Below are 22022 nucleotides of genomic sequence, written 5' to 3'. Positions count from 1 at the left end.
GAATGTTCTCTAAATTTGGGTCACCAATGGAAAATGACATTTAGTCAAACCTTAATCTTTTTTTGAAAAATATAACTTTAAATCTAAATCAACTCATCAACCACATCTTTTGAATAAAATAACCATACTTTAATTCTCTGGCATTTTCTTAAAGCAGGTGAGTGCCGTCTTACAAGTTAATGAGTAGGATTAGAAAATATTCTAATGAGTACGTAAAAATAGCTGTTTGCAAAAGCCATTGGCTGGTCTAGTCTAGTAGTTCATAAAGAAACAAATCCAAAGCCATGCACTTTTAAGTCTTTTTAACTACTACCCTAGCTAGCTATATAAGCATTAATCAATTTTGGACTAATTTATTGGATTAATTAGAGAGGTTGGGTAGGATTAGATGTGATAGGATGTTTAATTAGACTTAAAACAGATGGGTGTTTTGTGGGGCCCTTGTAAGGATTCTAGCAATCCTGTGATGTTACATTATGTATCTATGTTATTCGAACATTGGGTCGTTTTTAATGTGTCATGATAAAGACAACAATATATAGTATCTTTAGTGTGTAGGGAGACAAGGATATCTAACATATCTTGGTAGAGTTATTTATAAGCTTAACAACTAGTAGGGAAGCTCTCATGGCATTGGATGATTTATATCATAAAAGGAGAAGCTACTTTTCATTATATGGTTTCATTAGAAAAGGAGATTCTTTAGCTTCTACGTTACCTTTCCTTTTCAACAGGTGAAACTTCAAACCCCACCACCACCACCTCCACCACCAACACTTTTCTTTTTCTTCTATGATCTAGATTAGCCCATACATATTCACCTCCATTTGATTGCTTCTTGCTTTAGAAAACATACTAGGCTTGGATTATTCATTTAGATCTGCCCCCATGGTTGGCACTTGTTGTTGTTCCAAGCTGCTGCCCATAGATAAAACATAGGTAGCCAACCAATGAGGTTGTTGCATGCATGCTTTTTGGCCTATGTTCTTGTTATGTACTTCATGGCTCTTAATTTAAGTGTATATATGAATCCTTGATTAGGTAATTAAGCACAAACTATCATATAAGTGCTTCTTATAGTGTATGTATATATGAATCTCTGATTAGGTAATGAAGCACATAACTATCATATATATAAGTGCTTCTTAATCTACTTGTCTAACAATCAATGCCTACCCCCATGAGACTTTGATTCTAGTTCGATTCCAAGTCTTTGAAGTTAGAATCGAATTGATCTAGTTGGGCTAAAGTAGATTGAGTCGTTAGATTGATCAATTCAAGAAAGTAGCGTTTAATAATCTAATCTAGTCGATTTAGACTCAGTTGAAGTTGATTTTGTTGTTCATTTTTTGTTTATCTGGCTCTTCTACCCTAACGGGTAATGTCTGCTCCTCTCGTACTTTTTGTCAAACATTAGGATGGGAGCCCACCTTTAATTTTTCTTGTTAGAATTTAGAGGTTAATCCTTCTCTTAATGCGTGTTAGAAATGTATGAACGGAACATAGACTCTTAAGAGACGTGGTAACAAATATGATAGAGGATCCAAGCTCTAGAAGAAAGAAAAAAAACTTATAATAATATTGGAGTTGGGGGAGGGGGGGTGAACCTGGTTTGTCCATATAAATGGGGATCAGGGTTACAACTCTCATCCTCACGTCTTTCCCATTCTCTCCCCTAAAAGGTTATTCAAACCCTATACATCAACGGAATCAGGGCTTGGGGCCATGCAATCTCATCCTCACATCTTTATTAGAAAGAATCTTCAATATATTCAAACTTATAGTAAAACCCTATACATAAATTTTATTGAAAAATTCATACAACCCTAGGATATTGTGTCAAATGTTTTGATGTAAAAGGTAGCAATTATCTTCAAGAAACTTATTCTTACACTTCCAATCGAAAGTCTCAAATGACTGAAAGTTGGTTTGACTCAGCATGATTATAGGGTTCGATCCCTTTGTACTATAGGGTCAAAAGGCTAGCCAATACCCACGCATTATCCTCCACAAAGGGGCTTTAAGGTCTCTTTCCTCAAAGGTTTCATTCACCATCTGATTTGCTCTCTCTCTCTCTTGCGTATTGCATGTTAAAGCAAGAAGAGGAAAAACGTCTCTTTTATTCTTCACTGGTCTTCTAGTGTCTAATGACTCCACAAACATGCAAACAAGCTTTATTCAGGTAATCAATCAGGTGTTGAAGCTAGCTAGGAAGGAAAAAGTGATCATAGGATGAAGAAGGGGAGGAAGTACTGTTGGATGGGTGGACCACTACATGTACTTGTACCTGGAATTTGGCTTGAAATAAAGATAAAAAGCAGCACTTGATGTGCATGCAGCAGTAGAGTACAGTGATTGAGTACGACTGTAAGAAAAAAGATAATATGAGAATCACAGCAATGACCTCAACTGTGTGTCTGTTGTACCCACTTCAACTCAACGTCAATGGTGAACATCATAGTTGAACATCACCAAACCCTGCAACTTTACTAAATACCAATGAGTGTCTTACAGGAAGGGTGCAATTCTCTTAGCCAGTGGCGTCCCCTATCAACAAGACAGGAGAAAGAGAGAGAGAGAGAGTCTCAAAAGGTCAAAAGCACTGTTCATAGTTTGTAGTTTTGTGTTATGGTGTGATGGCCTGTGTGCGTTGTACCTCCCTAAAGCCAAGAACAAAGGGGCAACACTGTGTCGGATGGTAAGCGTACTCAAAGTCACATGTTTGCAAAGTGTGTGTTTGCTGGTGATGAACAGAACCCAGATCATGAAATACTCAACAGAGCCGTCCATGGCCATGGCGTGACGACGGTGGATGTGACCTGCTCCCATTAGCACTCTTCAGGTGCGGTTGGTGCTGCTGCTGGTGGTGGGGGTGGTGGGGCTGGGTGGTGTGGGTGCTTTGAAATCCTTAAAAAGAACATGTGATACGGTGAGAAGATAGAGAGGAAGACCTAGGCTAGCTTAATACTCTTCTCGGAGGGGACATGTTGATAAGCGAAAAGACCAGATTAATAATAATAGCTTTTCTGTGGAGTTTTCTGGCGGCCTTTCTGGGATTGAATTTTGGATAATGGATCTGTTTTGGATATAGATTGTCTCCTTGTCTAAGAGAGAATGAATGAAAACTCCATCCACAACAACAACAAATGAAATTTTTTTTCATGCCTCTCTCTCTCTCTTTCTTTCTTTTGAAGTTTGTAGTTTAGGTCGGATTGCTGGGGAGTGAAACGTCAATCACGCTTGGGTTGTGGGAGACAACCATCAATCCATGGCTACTTAGCTTGATAAGGGTTATAGAGACCCGGCCATATGGGCGTAAGTTAGTAACTTGCCTAAAGTCCATTCTCATCGCATAAGCTGATGACATTATGCACTTAAGCTTTGTGTTGTAATCACGGGCAACGTCAAGATAATTAATTTACTTATAAAAAAATTCTCCTGTTGAGGAGAAGTGAGAACAAGTGCTGATATTAATTTTACATATGAAAAAAATCAATTTTAAAAAGAAAGAAGGCTAAAAGGAAGTTTAGAAGAATTTTTTTAGGGGGGAGTGGGGGAGGGAAAAGGTGTTCCCACTCCAAGTTACATGATCACCATACTTATGGATGGTGAGAGATTGACTTTGATAGTTAAATATCATTGATGTTAGGGTTTAGGATTTAAACACAAGGTTGCTTAAAACCTTGTAGCTAGTTTGGAATACTCAGACCATTGCTTCCAGCTAGTATTTATAAATGGTTACTTTAACTCTCCTACAAAAGTCCATTAGACCGTTAGATTATAATTAATTTGATGGTCTATATTCGAACATACATTGGGTGTAGCTCAAATATCTCAATACCTCAACAATTGAAAAAGAATATAGACCATCGTAGGGTTGTTCAGTTGGTAAGACCAGTGCCTCTTAATGCTATATTATATGATACTACTATCCCCAATATATGAAGAGAAAAAGATTGCATATTTAAAAAGAATGGAAGATAATTTATAGATTGAAAATCTTTTTGATGTGTAAATTTTCCATCAAAACAAATAGGTTTTTAAGACTATATTAGGGCTTGTCTAGTTACATGAGTCTAGAGATTTCAAATATCTAGAAATTTCAAATCTATAGAGTCATAATTCATAAAATTAACTGTTTGGTTAACCTGAATCTCTAGAATGAAATCTATGGATTCATCTATGATTTTTGAAAATGCGCAAATGTTTAGTGCTTTTATAGTAATTGTGAAATATCTAGATTTCACCTCATACCCATAAATCTACAGATAAATATTTTTAGTGTAAAAAGATGAATATCTAGATTTCATAAATTTAAGAATTTTCACAATCAAACGAGTATAAATTTTATATCCATGAATCCAAAGATTTGATATATGTGAATTCATGCAACCAAACAGGCCCTTATAGCTAGATGAATCCTATATTGGTTTGTTAGGTATTTTCATATTGATCATAGTATCTAATGACATATGCGAATATTAAAGCAACATAAAAACTGAACATTTTTTCTTGTTCCATTAAGTGTGATCGCGTGTGAATCTATACAATTAATCCATATGATCAATATCAAAATTGACTGATAGAGGCACCGATGCCTTCAACTGAAATCTTGAATGGACAGACAGCATCACTTCATGTGGCAGTAGCAGAAAGAATACTAGCTCTGTAGAGAAGATGATTGTAGACCAGAAGATATTATAAGGAGGAGTGAAAGGAATATATGCTCATCATCGACAAGAATTACATGGTTGAATTGGAGTAAATTTGGATCAAATCATCAACCCTTTGACGTAACAACAGAACCCTTTTAGAGTTCCTCATTCCCATGATTCCATCTCTAGCAAATATTAATCATACTTGCTGTAGTACCACAGATCTCGTGAAGTTGAGAGATTGATATCAGTCATCTCTCTCTCTCACTCAAATGAAATTTGAATTTTGGAAAGAGAGAATAGAATCTTACTTCATAAATGTATGTATGAGAAAAAGATAACAAGAATAAGGACCACTTGAATGGTATCAACTACGTAATAAGGTCAAACTTGAGATTTGAGAGGATTGTAACCATCGAATAAAGATCTTTGATATAGACTAGAATGCTTGTAGTGGATTGTTGACCACTCATTTAATCATTCTATTAGACTCAATATCTTCTCCTTAATGGACTACAATTATGGTTGATTAATATATTTATCATAAATCCTCAAAGCTTAGACAAAAAAAGAAAAGATTCCAATCCTAGATGGAGCGAGATTTCAAGAACCCATATCAAATTAATGTTGAAGAGCCCTTCTAATGTTGAAGAACCCGAAGGGCGGCTGAGTTGGTAAAGAACCATTACCTCTAAGTAGGAGGTCAGGGTTCAAACATCTTTAGGACCAAGGGCGAAGTCCTGCCTTGTATTTAAATTATATGTAATAGCTACCTCCTTGATTATGTAGTCAGGTACGGATAAGCTGGCCCAGGCGAATCTCAATTCTTAAATAAATTGTATTTAGATTATATGTAATAGCTACCTCACTTGACTATATATATTTTTTTGTGTCTGAGGTTCATTCGGTGCACCTCGATTACATCTTCAAATGGAGCTTTGTCGTCTGCAAGGGTTAAATCCTTGACCTCTCTACTGAGAAGTATGGATCTTATCACTTTGCCAACCCTGCACTGACACCTCCCTTGAGTATGTAATCAGGCATGCATAAGCTATTGACAATCTTATAGGATCAGTTTACAGGTTAAGTTGATAAAAGACCAATCCTCAAAAGTATGGAATTATTGGAAGATTCATTTTTCTTTCTTTCTTTCAATTAACTAGTGTTTCTAGCTGAAATTTACCATGTTTGCAAAGGTGGTAAATTTGTAATTTGATGTAAAGGGTGTATAGAAAGGGAAAAGAAAGAACAGTAGTAAACATTGAATTCATATATAAATTTCCATAAATAGGCAAACAAAAGTGGAAAAATTCCATACAGATTATGTGGAGGTGGAGCATATATATAAACTGAAAGATAGAGTGAGAATGAGAGAGACAACCTTAAAATTAACACGTGCGCATAGACGGTGACGGATTTTCTCCGCCTTTCTCGGGCTCTTTCCAGGTTCTGAAGTTCCAACTTGGAAGTTTTGAAGTTCGTAGTTGGAAGCCCATCATCCTCCATCATCACCATCGGATAGTGCGGATTGCAGATCCTCGCATGCCAGAGATGCCATTTTAGCCTTAAATTACTAAAATATCCACAAGATCTTATCTAATACTCTTTGATTCCGCTCCTTGGGCCGGAATATTAATCGGTCTATTTGGTCTGGTTCTAATCGAGTTTAAATATTTCATTTTTTGGGTTTCTACTGGTTTTGGTTGGTCTGTCTCTGTTTTGTTTACGAGTTCAGAACATTTTCCGGTCAGGGGAGAGGTATGTGAATAAATCTATTTATATGTCGTCCTTTTAGTATTGGATGCATTGAATGCACGAAGGCGTTGGATGGAAAGGATTTGGTTTATTTCCTGACGCTTTTCCACTACAAAATAAGAATAAAATTAATATTTAATTTTTCAATACTAAGAAGTGGACTCTATCCTTATTTTGTGGTAGAGAAATATAGAAGAAGCATATACCTCTTCTTCTTCTTCTTCTTTTTTTTTTTTAATAAAAAAGCAATGTACATACACATATCCTTCTGAAATATAAAAGAAGCATATACCTCTTCCTTTTTTTTTTTAAATAAAAAAGCAACGTACATACACATATCTCTTATTTGATTGGAAGGTGATCTAGACTCATTTGTTTACTGTTTCGATTTCTACTGGTTTTTTAGTCATATTGAGTATAGTTCATGTTTCATATTGTATTGTTTGACGGACACGGGGTGAGCGGGCAAAGTTCTGGGGAGGCCACCTTGGAGGGGTATGAGGGCAGCGCCCCCATAGCCTGTAGAGGGTCCATGTTTCTTTAAGCTTTGGAGTTTCTTTACAATTTAGGTTTGGGCTCATGAATAACTGCAACTTAGGGTACCTGATATAGTTGTTTTCGAAAAGAATATGACAAAAAATGTAATGTTGGATGTAGACTCACATTGATGTGAATCGGGTAAAATCCGTGTCTCCTTCTTTATTTTCTATTCCACTGTGTGTGATTGTTCACTAATTCTGACAGAACACCCAAATAATAAAAGTTGACCCAAAAGTGTTGTTTTGGTTGAACCGGTTCTTTTCATGAACCTTGAATGGTTGATGCTGAAAATGTAGCATTGTAGCGACCCCTACTTAAAGAGAATTTTGTCGTTTCCCTAGTAAATTGGTCGCTTTAAGGGGTAGTATAGTCATTTGCGTAAATAATAAGTAAGGAAAATCACTGATTTATTCTATCTAATATAAGATCTGCAACCAAAGGCTCCTTTTTAACTTCTGTGTGTCCCGTTCCAAATGCCCTAAAAAGAACATTTCACATTTTTTTTTCTCTCTCTTCAAGTCTCTGGGTTTTTCTCTGATTACCATGGCAGAGGATTCAGCACCGGTGAAGTCGTCCTCCGACGATGCATCATCGGACGAACCGTCCGACCTCAGAAACGGTTCAATCCTGAAGCTTTTTGGGTATCCAGTAACGGAATCTGGCGAAATTCCGGTGACAACAGAAAACAGGAAATTTGAGTGTCAATACTGTCGTCGTGAGTTTGCTAATTCTCAGGCTCTTGGTGGTCATCAAAACGCACACAAGAAAGAAAGACAAAGAGCAAAACGAGCACAGTTCCAGAGTAACCGCCGGTTCCATGGAAACCAACCGATCTTAACCCACCACGCGGTCCGACCAGGTGGCTTCATATACTCCGGCGGAGGAGGACCAACTAATGTTAGTAATAGTGTAGCTGCTCGTTTCCACTCCCACGTTGAGTACTACCCATCGTCGCTGCCACCACCACCACCACCGCCACCGGCGGCAGCAGTAATGTTGTCTTCACCACCTCCACGGTTTCCTTCTTGGTTTTACGTCACACGTCCAGCAAACTACGGCGTCTCTGCAGAAGTGGGTTCTTCCGTGGCTACAACTAGTTCTCCATCTCTAACTCGATTTTCTGGAAGAGTTGTATCAGACCCAGATCACTCTGGAGTTGATCTGCATCTAAGCCTTGCACCCTCTTGGAGATCATGATCTGATGAGTGATGATAGCTTCTTAGTTCGTTCATGGAGATCACATCTCTTCTAAATTGGTAATTAAAAAAATCTTCTTTTGTTAAAATCTTCTTAATTAGTTGTTCTTATTTATTATCTTTCTAAATAAAAAAAAGAAAAAATCGAGTCTCTTACAGTCTTATTCTTCTGGGCATCCAAATCCATTCCATGCAACAGCCAAGATATTCTGTCTCTTGGAAGATCAAACGGCCATAGCCCATCTTGTTCTAGCTTGTTGAGATTTAATTAATATAGATTAATGGTTAAACCAATGACTAATACAAATCTTCCAACGGTGCATTTTGGCTTGCTTAATGAGTTAACGGACTTTGGTTGGAGGAGAAGAATTAAAGGTTGACGGGAACGCTGAGACAAAAGACGACAAGTCAATTGCTTTATCTCATATTAACTTAGAAAGGGAGAATTATTAGTGCTGGTTGCTTAGTGCTTTGTAACTCACTAAACGACAAGATTATAAGGTTTTTATTTTCTTAATGTGTCCCTTTATTACGTAAAATCTACAGGAACACCCCCTCTGCAATTATGATTTTATGTTATACTCCCCTCTTCTTCATGAATCAGGCCCCCCCTTTCCCCCCAACCCCCAGGAACAATCAAAACCATACTAATTGTTTTGAAATTCAGGCTTGTCCCGTGTGTGGAGCCTCCTGAGTTCATTCATGACTGATCACCACTCATGGCTTACACACCAAGCGTGTTACCTAAAAAAGGGTAATGGCATCATAACTGAACCCCTGAATTTATGGTTCTAAGTATTGGTATTGTATTGGATTGATATGTATAATACGACGGATAATTTGAAATTTGCTTGCACAGACTTCTCTGACTCTCTTTCCATGTGTCAAATATCAATACTCGCCCCCTACTTTAGAGAGACCTTTCTAGCCCTTTTTCGATGTATGAAATATCAGCACTTGACCTTCTTTAATTCTATGTGGTTTCATTATTTGGACCCCCGGTATCTATTTTTGATATCATATCATTATAGATCGAACATTTTGAATAATTTGATCAGATCAGGGTTCTGTTTGGGTGCTTATTGAACAATGAGCCGATAACTCATAGGCAGCGACTTGATTAAGGAAACTTAATTGTCACTCTTTGTGTGTTAAACCTTGGTTGAAGAAGCTTCATGGAGTGAAAAACTGAAGTAGACATGAAGAAAAAAAAGCTGGTTATCTTTTCAGACTGTGAAGGTGCAATTGAGGCCCTCAATGGTCGGAGTCATTCCTTAGACTGGATATGTTGTTGTATTGTTGATGAGATTTTGAATTTTAGGATGTCTTTTGAGTCTATGCTCTTTTTCTTTTACTAGTAGGTCAAACAACACTTATGTATAGATTTCATTGCTCATGGGACTAGAACTTTCAATATCTCTAGAATTTGGTGAAACTGCCTCCTTCTCCGCATATTTTATGTTAAAGAACTCTTTCACTGCCTCTAGGGATTTTCATCCGGAGAGTTTTATATAAGCTTACTTTTGGACGGAAAAAAAACCAAAAGAGAGAAAAGAAAGCAGGTAGGAAATGGCAGGGAACCAGGGATGGGCGTTGCTTGCTTGTGTTGCATGATGATGATGATGAGTTGCTGTACCCTGTAAGGTGAAGCTAGTCGTGGTTGGGAGGTCAAGTACGAGGTGTTCTAGGCTGTTCTGAGTTCTATCATCTGATATCACATCTATCACTACTTTTAATTTACTTTATAAACGTGAGAGAAAGTCCTTCTGCTTCCATCCTGTCTTTATCTATCATCGCTTGCAGGTGATGATTCCCACTGGATGAAAGAGAGAGCTCCATGGTTGACCCTCATCATCATATACTAATTGCCCTTATCAAAGGCTGTAGATCCGGAATCAGAGAAGAATTTTAAGGTTCAACACTTCAACCGTTCAAAGTAATTGTTTATACTGCCGACCACCATTCTACATTTTTGACTTAATGGACAATTGTGAAGCTATAATTTATTTTCCAAGATAAAGTTGGAGAAGGGATATGAGAAAAACAACTGGCTAGCACTAATATGAAACCACTGCATGTGGCGTATCATATCATGTTTTAGATTCAAACTAATGACCACAAACATCAAAAGCAGTTATATAGATGGTTTTTAGAACCAGAAATAATTTTATTAGGGATTGGATTAAATTTACTTCTAGTAAAGGAGTTTTATCAGAATAATCGAAGTTAGATAGGATGGATAATATGGAATTTTTTTACAAAGATTGGAGTTATGATTTCACTGAAAATAAAAAGATGAAGAGTAACTTTGGTTACTGTAGTTAGAGAATATGAAAAATCGAATGATCCGTATCAGTAGGGCTGAAGAAGCAATGAACGGAAAGGTTTTATTGTAGTATGAGAAGATTTTAGCAGGGTTTTTATCTTTAGGATGTCAAATTCTATGAACATCCCCTGGCTAAACTTGTTTCATTTAAACCTAGTGTGCCCAACTTTTACTTCGAAAAATAGACGCAACAACAAATTGTTTCTTGAAGCAAAACTTTTCATAAATTTCAACTTATGTTGCAGAATCACTAAAAACAAATAATTTTATCAAACAGTTTTCAGCCAATTTTTCATTCTTGAACCAAGAAACACTAGAAATTATTTTTCGATATTTATCAAACGGGTTCACATCTATATTTATTTTCGGTGAATCATCAAGCATATGTGAATGCATGTAATGTTTCTCATAAAAAAAAGTGAATGCAAGTAATGCATCTGGACCCTGAATTCCATCTGAATATATATAATTTGTTGAATTGGTAGCTTTATATTAGGGGATGTGGGGTATTACATACCCAAGAAGAGTGGAACTTGTGACCTCTTCACTAATAAGTGTTTGTCATTATCGATTGACCAATCACTCAATGGTAAAATTACCAACATTACCTTCTCCATCTCAAAAAACTCCAAATTGGTGGAAAAAACCATGACTGCAAATACAAAAAAACTTGAAGGTGTCAATGTAGTTGATCAAGTATTTGGCAATATTATTTATCCAGCTGAAGAATACAAGTATCGTGTCAAGTTAATTTATCTGTATAAAAATTCCCAATAAGATATTTTGGTTAGGGTCAGGATCAAATAGGGCAACCCAACTGTTCAAGGTTATTCAGGGCCAACCCAACCCCTATCTATCTGACCCTATCAGAGTTAATCAGGGTCAACTTGGGTTGGGCTTTTTTAAAACCTTAACAGGGTTGGGTTGGGCTTGGGCTTTAATTTTAGTCCTTAGGATAGGGTTAGGGTTCAATGCTGTCACGACCCAACCCAACCCAACCCGTTGACACCCTAATTTTGAAATCTAAAATTAGTATTTTTGTAAAATTCTAAAAATAAAAAACACAATCTCCCACGCTATTAATAGTTGATGAGGGATTCAAATCCTTTGCAGCGCCCAACTGAGTGGCCATCCACCAGCCAACTCTCAATGAATGTTACGTGTCCCTATCTATTTCTAACCCTTGAAGTATGATACTTTTGAACTAGCCTAATTACTTTAGTTCATCAATCAAATCAAATAATGAATAATTCAAATTCATAGTCTAATTCCATGGTGGTTAATATATTTTTGCTTAGATTTCATAGACATTATTCACCATCCTACAGACCATGACCCAGCTCGGCTTTTTGTGCGTCCAGTCCATCCAAGAGCTGAATGAACGGCGTGACACACTAAAAACAGAGAATATCAATCTTTAGAGTTATTACATATACCATCTGGGAGATATACCCTAACATCTTCACTAATATGCTGCGTTTGGTTGCAAGGGTGAGGTGGGAAAAAACGGGTGGGAAAAAAAATATGTGGGTCCCATGTATAGTGGGGTGAGGGAGAAGAAAAGGAAATGATTTTGTGGAAAAGTGATAATGATGGGTCCCACTTTTTACTTTTTCCAATTTTCCCACAAAGTCCCATCAAATATGTGGGGTTTTAAAATGGTTTGGGGTGGGAAAGTTGAACTGCTACATCATCAGACAGGAAATTTGTCTCTCACTTTCCCACCCCAAACAACCAAACAATCTATCATTTTGGGATTTTAGAGAAAAGTAAAAAATCTGCGCTATTTTCAAGAATTTTTCCACCCCACTTTTATTCCAGCAAACAAACGCAAGAGATGTTGGTTGTCACCAAATCTCCAACTCATTATGATTAGGTATTAATATAAATCCATACTGATCCCTAGAACCATGCCGAACCACCCATGCCAAACACAGCTAAAATGGGAAATTATTTTTTTAAAGATTAACAATAACAGCTCCAAAAAAAAATCCTCCCTCGTCCACCAGCAGGTCAACAAGAAGATGAAGATGAAAGAACAGGTCCACGTTCCAACGTCTTTCTTCCTCCTTCTTCTTCTAATAATAAGAAGACGTTAAAGACCCCTCTGCAACATTGGAAAGGGGAAAACAAAAAAAAAAAAAAAGAAAGAAAGAAAGAGAGAGAGAGAGAGAAAGGCAAAGCTAATCTTTCTTTGAGGCTCTGGCTGCCACTGCTCGAGTTCCCTTGGAACGAAGGTGGTGATGGCCAACTTCCGGTCAACTTACCGAACTCACAATGGAGACCGGAAGTTCGAGATCGTAAATGGAAAGGAATTCAGCGCCAACCAGATCTACATGCCACGGCAACGTTCGCCAGATCCGCCACCGGCACCAGTTCCCCCACCTCGCAGCTGCAGAGCCAAGAAGAGTTCTTCGTCGTCGTCGTCGTCAATCAAGTCGTGGAGGTTTAATGATCCTGAGATGAAGAGGAGGAAACGAGTGGCTAGATACAAAATTTACTCTGTGGAAGGTAAGGTTAAAGATTCCTTCAGAAAAAGCTTTAGTTGGATCAAGAACAAGTGCTCCCAGATCGTTCATGGTTTCTAGAGAAGGTGAGAGAGAGAGAGAAACAGAAGGAAATGTAGAACTAGAAGAGGGAGAAGCCACTTGTAATTAACAACGACGACTGACCACAACGGTGATAATATTGAACGGCAACGATGCTAAAGCGAAGCCTGATATCTCTGATTATTATAAAATATATATATTTTTTATATTTCTCAATAATTCGTGAAAGGACGGGAGATTATTGGTAAGGGTTGTTGTCCTACCGTTTGCGTGTTGGTGCTGTTTCTCATTTCCTGTTATGATTCTCATTCTAACCCTAATGAGTAAATTTGTGATCTACAGTAGATAAGAACAAATTCTCAGGAAGTTTGAGGGAAAAATTTTAACACTGATTGACAAGAAACTCTAGCCACATTTCTCTTTTGTTTTGATGATGATGAAATCTTTGTGAGGATGAAATGTAGTTCCCTCTCTTATTAGTTCAACATTTAATTTTTCTTGAAGAAAGTTTATGTATTTTTATTACCTATGAGAGTTCTTATCATTATGCAAATGAACAAAGAAGATGAGAATATGAAAGCACTATGATCGTCTCCTTGTAAGATCTTAAATTTAATATGCAATAACACAAGAATAATACCAGAAAGAAGTCTTTTCCCAACTAAATGGGATCAGTTTCATGGATCCTTACCATCCAACAGTTCTATCGATCTGCACCATCTAGATACAAAGCTTAAGCTAGGCATATGCTTTCCAGCCACTTTTAGGGTTTCTTCAGTTTGCCCCTTGCTTCTTAGTTCATTCGATCTAGATTAACATTGTATCGATAAGTACGAATAATCTCATCATCAGAGGTTTTGAGGTAAATTCCGGGCCGTTGGTGTTAATGACTAAAATGGTCATTCTATATCTTCCGGTTGAACCGGCAGTTGCACGATCCGACCAGGTTCGCTATCTAGCAAGGTTTGACCAGGCGGTTCATGGTAGGACCGACCATAATGACAAACACATCCACCTAGCAGGATGAGAAAACCTCACAAAGGTAGACTCCTACCATCCAACAACTGGAGAAGAGAGTCACAGGTAAAAGAACTCTTTATTGAGTTACTTCCTAGAACAACCATATAGAGTCACATTCCGAATATAACCTATTACATACACTATATAAACACCCGAAACACATGGAGTAGGTATTCATATTTTGTGTGATCAATTATTTGAATTCGCTATTGAGTAGTTGAAATCATATCATTGGACTGACTTGCTCGGAGAGCTGACCACACAAGGGGAGCCGAATTTGCAAGTCGAGACAGGGAAGGGCGGGCGAGATCCGATCAACAGGGAATCAAGGATGCCGGGAAGTGGGGCTGATGGGGTCGATTGGGGGTGGGGATTTTGTGCTCAACATATAAAGGAATTGTGACCATTCGAATGGCTGGAATTTACAGGCTTTAGTGTTTGGATTGAAACTAGGGACATAGGGATTTCAGTGTTTTGAAGGATGAATGAAGGAAATACCTCCCTGCCAACAAGGGCTGACTCAGTCGATGCACTTTGTTGCAATGTTATTAAAACTCAATTTTCACCAATGATTTGTTTGGCAAGCTTTTTCTTTGGTGAGAAAATGAGAAAATGAGAAAATTAAATTAAATAGAATGATATTATTACAGAGCACTTAGAGATTGCAGTTTCTTTTTTGAAGGCCTTATTAGATATAAAAGTAGAGCAGCTTAAGCAGAAGAGGCATCCCTTTGCACTCCCGACTCTTTAGCAGAGTTGGAAAACCAGATTTTCCAATTGTGGACTCTTCCTTCTCTAAAAACTTGGTGATTCAGCCGAGTTACTTTGAGCCTCTTTGTTTTTTTCTTCATTTCACAAGGAGGATAGAAATTACCTTGAAATAGAGGGGATTGATCTGAGAATAGAAAATTAAGTTAGCTTCTAGCTTCCTTCTGCCTCCGTAATCCTTGTCGAATTCTCTTTGATGGTAGCTTATGATGTTGCTTCAGTTGAATTATATTAAAGTTATCTCCAACTATAACATGGAAAGATGTAAAATTGCTGCCAACGAAAGAGCCTTCAATAGTGCCAGAACCTCAGCCATTGAAGCTTCTTGTTGTCCACATCATTCAGCAGAACAGTAACACCATTTTATCTGCGCTATCCCTCCTGTGCCTCCAAACCTTGCTTGTTACTGAAACCTTCCACATTGATTTTACTCCTCTCATTTGGAGGGGGTCTCAAACTTATTTGATGCATTTGCTTTGCCATGGGATCTTGTGGGACTGCATTGCTGTAGTCTTTTGTCATTAAATCTACATGATGAAATAATTGTAATGGATTCTTGGATGGAGACCTGTGTACAACTTTAATTTAATTTACCTGAAAGTGCCCACAATGTATTCAAATGCAATCATAAACTATGACAACTTCTTGTGCGTGCTTTCATCCAGCGAAAGGCTTGATGAACCTGCCCACAATGGGAGATGATTCGGGTTTGGCAGTATAACAGGTGTTTAGGAGAATCAATAAAATAAAAATAAAAATAAAAACAATCCAGGCGTTTTTGTAATGCCAGCATAAGTCATGTATAACAGTATTTAACAAGCCCCGTTGAATAATATATATTCGAACTTTTACAACGCCACGAAAAAAGAACATTAACCACGTTATATGGCGGTGACAATTAAAGGACTCTAAGCAGGTGGCGTTTTGAAAAAAAAGCTGGCAATGAGAAAACATATAATGGCATTTTTTAAAAACACCGGCAATGTGAAGACATATAACGAACGCCGGGAAAATCGATGCCATAAGACTCCATCACCGGCATTTGTCTTTGGTGACACGGTTGAAATACGACAGTGCTTTTGCCGGCATTATTTGCAGCATTTAGTAAATACCGGTAATAGTCTACGGCGGCATTTGTAGGCTTTTTGCGGCATTTTATAAACGCCGCCATAAGACCCTTTTCTTGTAGTTAGATCACCCCTACGAAGGCATAACACCGGCCTCCCACAAGGTGATCTCTCGCCACCACTCCATAACCTCCTAGACCCCCTTGGACAGAACCATCACAATTGATGACTATCCAGCCTAAAGAAGGCAACTCCACTGCAACAAATAAGGTGCTGCCGATGGTACCTCATCGAGATACTCCATTGCTCGAAGAAATTCCAGCTCAAATTGGGAATCCAACACCTAATCCTCCATGGAAGTAAACCTCAACCGCATATGAGATACAACCTTCACAAAGACATCCCCAACCTCACATTTGAACCTCCTTGAAAATGCAATTATTCCACTCCTCCACAATCTATAAACTGTAGCAATGAAAGAAAGCTACTAAACTAAAATGTGGAGCGAAGAACCTATGAACCTCACTAATGAACACTTTGGTTCATCCCAACAAGGCACTAGGGTTTCACAAAAGAACCATTGAGATGAAGCACCTTCGCCAAACTAAAGCAGAGAAAAGGACAAGAAAAGAACAAATGATCCAAGTCCTCCACATCATTCACATAAAGAGCAACCTCCCTCCACCACAATACCCCCAACTAATCATTAGGACTTTTGTAGTCAATCTTCACTTGCACGTTAGCCAAGAAATTAAAGAAAACAGAGGCGAATGATGCTTAAAAATAAGTAAAGACCATCAAGGCATTTTATGAAATTGCTTCAGTACTGCGCAGTTTTTGCATAAATGATTTTTTTCTTTAAAAAAGTTTAACAGCAAAACAAGCAAATTTCAATCTCAACCACAACCGCAGCACTATGTTGCACAAAATCCAAGTAGAGCTCGGCACCTTATAAGCAACCCTACGAATAGTTTCCAAAGCTAAACGAAGAGTGAACACCCTACTTGAGCTAGGAGTGGTGATAAGGTAAACTCCACCCAATAGGAGTGCTGCCCACTGACCAACTTCCACAAGTGCCTCATAAGAGCTGCCTTGTTCAACTCCCTCAGTCGCCAAAGACCCAAATTAACCGCCCTCGTCAAAGGGAAAACGAACACTAGACCAAGCAATTCTAAACCTCTTCGCGGTGGCCGAGCCATTCCAGGGAAAGTGACCCAACATCATCTCCAACTTATCCAAAACACTTCCTGGAACAAAAAGAATATGGAGCCAATAGGGAATGATGCCCATAAGAACCGACTTCATCAAAGTCAAGCCGCCGAACAAAAGAGAGATATTTTGAATTCCAAAGGAAAAGGGCCCCCACCCACTACCAACAAATTAACCCCCCCCCCAAAAAAATTTAAACCCAAAAAAAAACACCCAAAAAAAAAAAAAAAAAAAACCCCCCCAAAAAAAAAAATGAGCAAAGGCCTTTATGATCGCGCGCGCACTGGTGCAATTGCCATTAAAAATGGAAGACTTCCCACAAATACCTCAAAATGTCTCGCAAGCATGAAGCATTACCCGTTGGATTTCATTTAATTATATAAATAAATATTAAAGCTTTTAATTTCTTCTAATTATGATGTGGCCCAAACATTCTTGTTAATTGCAACTTAATTCAAAGTATCCGCATTGGCAGTTACTTGGAGGTGTTTGATGGGAACACCAATTCTAGTGAGGCTCATTACGGAATCTGCATTGTGAGAAGTAAATTGTCAAAGGTTTGCTGTGATCTTTTGGTCCCCAGTTTTATTAGCAAGATTATTCTCGTCTCTCCATCATTGGGTTTGCTAAAGAAAATTGGAAGAACTGGATTTTTTCAACGTAGCAGACGATGATCTTCTTGGAGAGGAACTTGCAAACGACTTTCAGAAACAAGTTTCCATGGCAGGAGGTAAGTACATTATCCTATCTTTCCACATGATTGAATCAATAGCATGATTAATTAAGTTCTTGAGTTTCAATATTAACTAAAGTTTGATTACTCTATTTGATTAGTAGAAATTACACTACCCTCAGTACCTTTACCAAGAATATTAATGATGTCATTTGCAAAACAAACTGATATAAGCTAAGGTCCCTCATAATCCTAATGATACTCAAAAAACCCACTTATGGTAGATGCAGCTTTGGTGAGATAATCAAAAAGCAGCTGGATGACCAAATTAAAAGGCAAAGGAGACATCGGGCACCCTTGTTTCTAACCCCAATTTACAGTAAACATCGGGGATTGAGCACCATTGATGAAGACCTCATACTCTCATAGCTAGTGGTAAATGTTTACACCTGTTGTTATGCGTGTCTTAAATTCTCCTATCCCGTATTGAAAATGACTCTTCCAACGTATTTTAGTAGCGATCTAAATGATCTTACTTGATAAGTCAACTCATTTGGAGAAGCATATATACACATTGTGCTCCCTCTTCTAATAAATTCGACTGAAATTTGAGATTTTTAACTTCTATTGTAATATCTTTTAGAGAAAGAGAGACTTATCTTATAGAGTTAATTTCATGCTGCCCATTGGACCATAACTCTTGATTGCCCACTTAAGTGGCAAAAATTATATGATGTTCACATTGGTCTTTTTTAGAATATACAGGTTACCCATAGTTACTTTTCTGTTAATTTTAAAATTTAAATGACCATTTTGCCCATAAAGTAAAGAAAAATATAAGTTTTTTTTTTATTTTTTATATAACCCTAAGAACAATGACAAGTGTATAATTCTAATCTAACGGTCCATAATTCTAATCCATTAACCATAATTTTTCTCTCATATCTCATCTTCTTCTTTGAAAACCCGTGACCATCGCCCCCCCTTGCCTTCCTGTCCTCACTGGTGCTCTGCACTTCCAATCCCTAGCTTCTTCCTTCATTTCTTCTTTGCTAATTCTTCAATTTTTCTCTTCTATTTTCTTCTGTGATTCAATTGAATCATGGACCTTTGCAACTCTTAAGACTTCTGATTTTGGAAGATCTTGAGAATTTCTTGAAAAATTTTCTCCTTATCTGTTGGTGTTTCTGTTTATCAATCTTAATGGCCAGCTCAGAGGTTTCCATCGCAAACGAGTTTGAGTTAACAAGTGGTTTGGTTTGCTTAGATACCATTGAAGATCATTTTCAAGCTGTTAGAGTTGGAATCTGAAACAGGGGCTCGTTCTTCCATTTTGGGTCATTAGTTGCCTGTAACACAAGAAGAGAAAGATGAAGTTTTAAGGAAGTAAATGACACCAAAAGCACTGTTGAGGTCAAAAAAATCTCCCATCCTGTTGCTTTAAAATTCAGAAGCTGCAGTTGCGCAGGCTGAACCAGCATTAGAGCTTCCTCATCCTCGTAAACCAATCGCTAGAGCTAGGGCTCATTTCACCAACCTTGATAAAAACAATAGATCCAATGGAAACCAAATGCCGCTTCAAACACGCGGTGGTGGATATTCTCAGGTTAGGGAGTTTTTTTGTATATTTAAAAGGGACGTTTGGTAAAATAAAAAAGTTACATGGATACAGTATGCAATTTTTACCACTTAAAATGCTAGCCAAGAGTTAAGCCCAACTTGTATGAAAAAAACTCTATCAGATAATATAAACTAATAAAAGAATAAGTTATGACACTACGTTGCAGGAAAAAGGGAAAAGGAAACGAAAACCTTCTTGTTCTCGTGCAGAGAACTACACTACGATCTTCACACAAGGACGAAACCTAATATACAAACGCTACATCAGATATAAACAGAACCAAAAATACATGACCTCTTCTTTTTCTACCAAAACCAATTAAATTTTCTACCAAAAAAACAAAAAACCCAATTAAATTAAATATCCAATCCCAGAAAATATCAGAACATGACGAGAAAACACAGAAGGCCAAACCAACACACCGTGCACGTAGTGCAATTAATATCAAACGGGAATTTTGAAGCGTAGCTTTTAACCGAGAGACCTGTCCCTCCACGATTGCAATCGCTGAAGCTGTAATTGCAGATAGAAATTGGCGATAAACGCTTCAGCCTTGGCGTCGATCATCTCATCCTCGTATTCGAGAATCTCCTGTTCGATCATCTCGTCATCATCGCAGTTTGACCCAGCTTTTCGACCCAGTTCTTGGAGGTCATGGGCTGAAGCGTAACAACTACCACCGTCGGCAGAGCTTTCGCCCGAAGAGAAAGGAGACGAGAGAGGTGAAATATAGGTCCCATCTGGAGTAATGTGTGAACAATTCATTTCTTGAAAATTCTGTTCCGGTGCCGGTGTCAGTGATTGTATCTGATCCGGTACAGCTTGTGGCTGTTGGTTGTGGTTGTCATGTAGATGTAAAGAGCGCATTGAACTCACGATCCTTCTCCACAGGCCTTTCGAACCAACCCCTGCCTGAACAGATTTTGAGGATTTGCCGGACCGGCGATGGAGCATAAACAGTGCAACCCGAATAGCGTGAAGCAAGCCGCGCTTCTTAGCTACATTGCTCTTCGTTACTTGTTGGTTCTTATCTTCAGTTATGGTCGATTTCTTGTTTCGTCTCTTCCTTTACGAGTACCACCCTTCCATCTATTTTTGTTTCGTCATTCTCAGCCTGCGGCGGAGGCGGCTGTGGTGGTTGTGGACTTTCTTTGTTATTTTCGTGGAAGACGACCTGCGGCGGAGGCGGCGGCGGTGGTGGTTGTGGACTTTCTTTGTTATTTTCGTGGAAGACGACCTGAACTTCATTTGTTCCGTTGGTTTGAACCGGCGGTGGTGGAGGTGGAGGTGGAGGTGGCGGTGGCGGGTTTTGTACTTCATTTTTCTGGGAGATAGCCTGAATTGGTGCTGTGTCGTTTCCTTCCATTACTCCTCTCCCCTTCTTTTCTCTCTCTCTCTCTCTCTCTCTCTCTACGGTAGTCTGAGCAAGAAGGATATTGTAGAGAGAGAGAGCCACAGAGACACACTAGATGCCATGACTGTATATATACTACAGAATGTTCTGAGAAAATTACGGAAATTGCCATCCAGCATCTACACAGCCCAAATGACGTTGAGAATATTCCCATTTAGTTATGTTGAAATGACGTTGCCACCCTCGTTGGAGACCAGGAGAGGAAATTCAATACGAGAGAGAGAAAGAGGGGCATGCGGGGCATAATGGGAAAGAGAAGTGAATCGTGGCAGCGCTGCTTTGCGGATGGCATAAATGTTAATAAAAAGGTCAAGAAAGGAGAAGTTAAATCAGTTGGAGTTCGGAGCGAACAAAAGGTGGGAGCAATGTTTAGAGCAGATAAATCGGGAGACTCGGAGTTGGCGAGGAGAAGCTGTGGTTGTCGACGGCTCCCGCGCAAAACTGGAGTTACCGGAAACAGGTAAAAACGGGTCGTCTCGGTTTCTTCCACTTTGCTATAGTACCTTTTCCTTCCAACAAAAGAATCCCCTCAACCTCACTCACTGGTACAACCTTGCAGTCAAGATTTAAAGAATCTTAGATATGATACAATACTAGGTGATACCTATATATCTTGGATACAATCAATACAATACATATTATACATTTCTTAATTACACTAAAATACTTAGATATATATGAGATGATATGTCTTTTAAAATCACCGGATTGATATTATACTCAATATCAATACTTTAAAATGTTGTAGGCACAAGGCTAAACCAATGTTCTTAATTTCGGATAGGATCAGGTTAGTATCAATCTTGATACCAATCCAATCCTCCTATACGAACACCATTTTAACGTCGTTTTTTCTCCTCCTTCCCATAAATGTATATATGTACAGTATATACAATATTGTTTGAACATCTAAACCCAAGCTCTAACTAGGGTTGTAAACGGACCAGATTCAGATCGGATAGTGGTATATCCATATCCGCATCCTATTATATTCGGACGGATTTGGATAATATCCTATCGGTTCTCGGACGGATTTTGTCGGATTCGGATGATAATCGGATAATTATTTTCTTAAGTAGATTTTTCTAAATGGGCATGAGTATAGATCAAGTTTTCAACTACCTGATTACATCATTACCTTTTTATTTGTGAGGACTAGGTTTGAAATTTAAGAATTTAGAAACTTTGGTAGCTATTTTAGTAGCAAATCTACAAAAATAATCACATAT

At 38.2% G+C, this 22022-nt stretch overlaps 2 protein-coding genes across 2 annotated transcripts; both read left to right on the top strand.

Moving 5' to 3' along the window:
• Positions 1–7419: 7419 nt before the first annotated feature.
• LOC149019558 (zinc finger protein GIS3-like) lies at positions 7420–10031 on the top strand. Its single transcript, XM_089151055.1, has 2 exons — positions 7420–8206; positions 9950–10031. The coding sequence occupies exon 1, from the start codon at positions 7494–7496 to the stop codon at positions 8145–8147; it is 654 nt and encodes a 217-aa protein (XP_089007181.1). The 5' UTR covers positions 7420–7493; the 3' UTR covers positions 8148–8206; positions 9950–10031.
• Positions 10032–12715: 2684 nt separating this feature from the next.
• On the top strand, positions 12716–13060 carry LOC149019557 (uncharacterized). The gene has a single exon (XM_089154107.1). The coding sequence runs from the start codon at positions 12716–12718 to the stop codon at positions 13058–13060; it is 345 nt and encodes a 114-aa protein (XP_089010233.1).
• Positions 13061–22022: the final 8962 nt, after the last annotated feature.

The sequence above is a fragment of the Hakea prostrata genome, chromosome 4 (assembly GCF_041222555.1).
Source record: "Hakea prostrata isolate BN-2017 chromosome 4, UWA_Hpros_2, whole genome shotgun sequence".
Classification (NCBI taxonomy): domain Eukaryota; kingdom Viridiplantae; phylum Streptophyta; class Magnoliopsida; order Proteales; family Proteaceae; genus Hakea; species Hakea prostrata.
Note: the sequence above shows the minus strand (reverse complement) of the source record. Positions and strands in the feature narration are given on the sequence as shown.

What these genes read in the sequence shown, in the direction of transcription:
- LOC149019558 (XM_089151055.1), top strand. Translation starts at nt 7,494, where the DNA reads ATGGCAGAGGATTCAGCACCGGTGAAGTCGTCCTCCGACGATGCATCA.
- LOC149019557 (XM_089154107.1), top strand. Translation starts at nt 12,716, where the DNA reads ATGGCCAACTTCCGGTCAACTTACCGAACTCACAATGGAGACCGGAAG.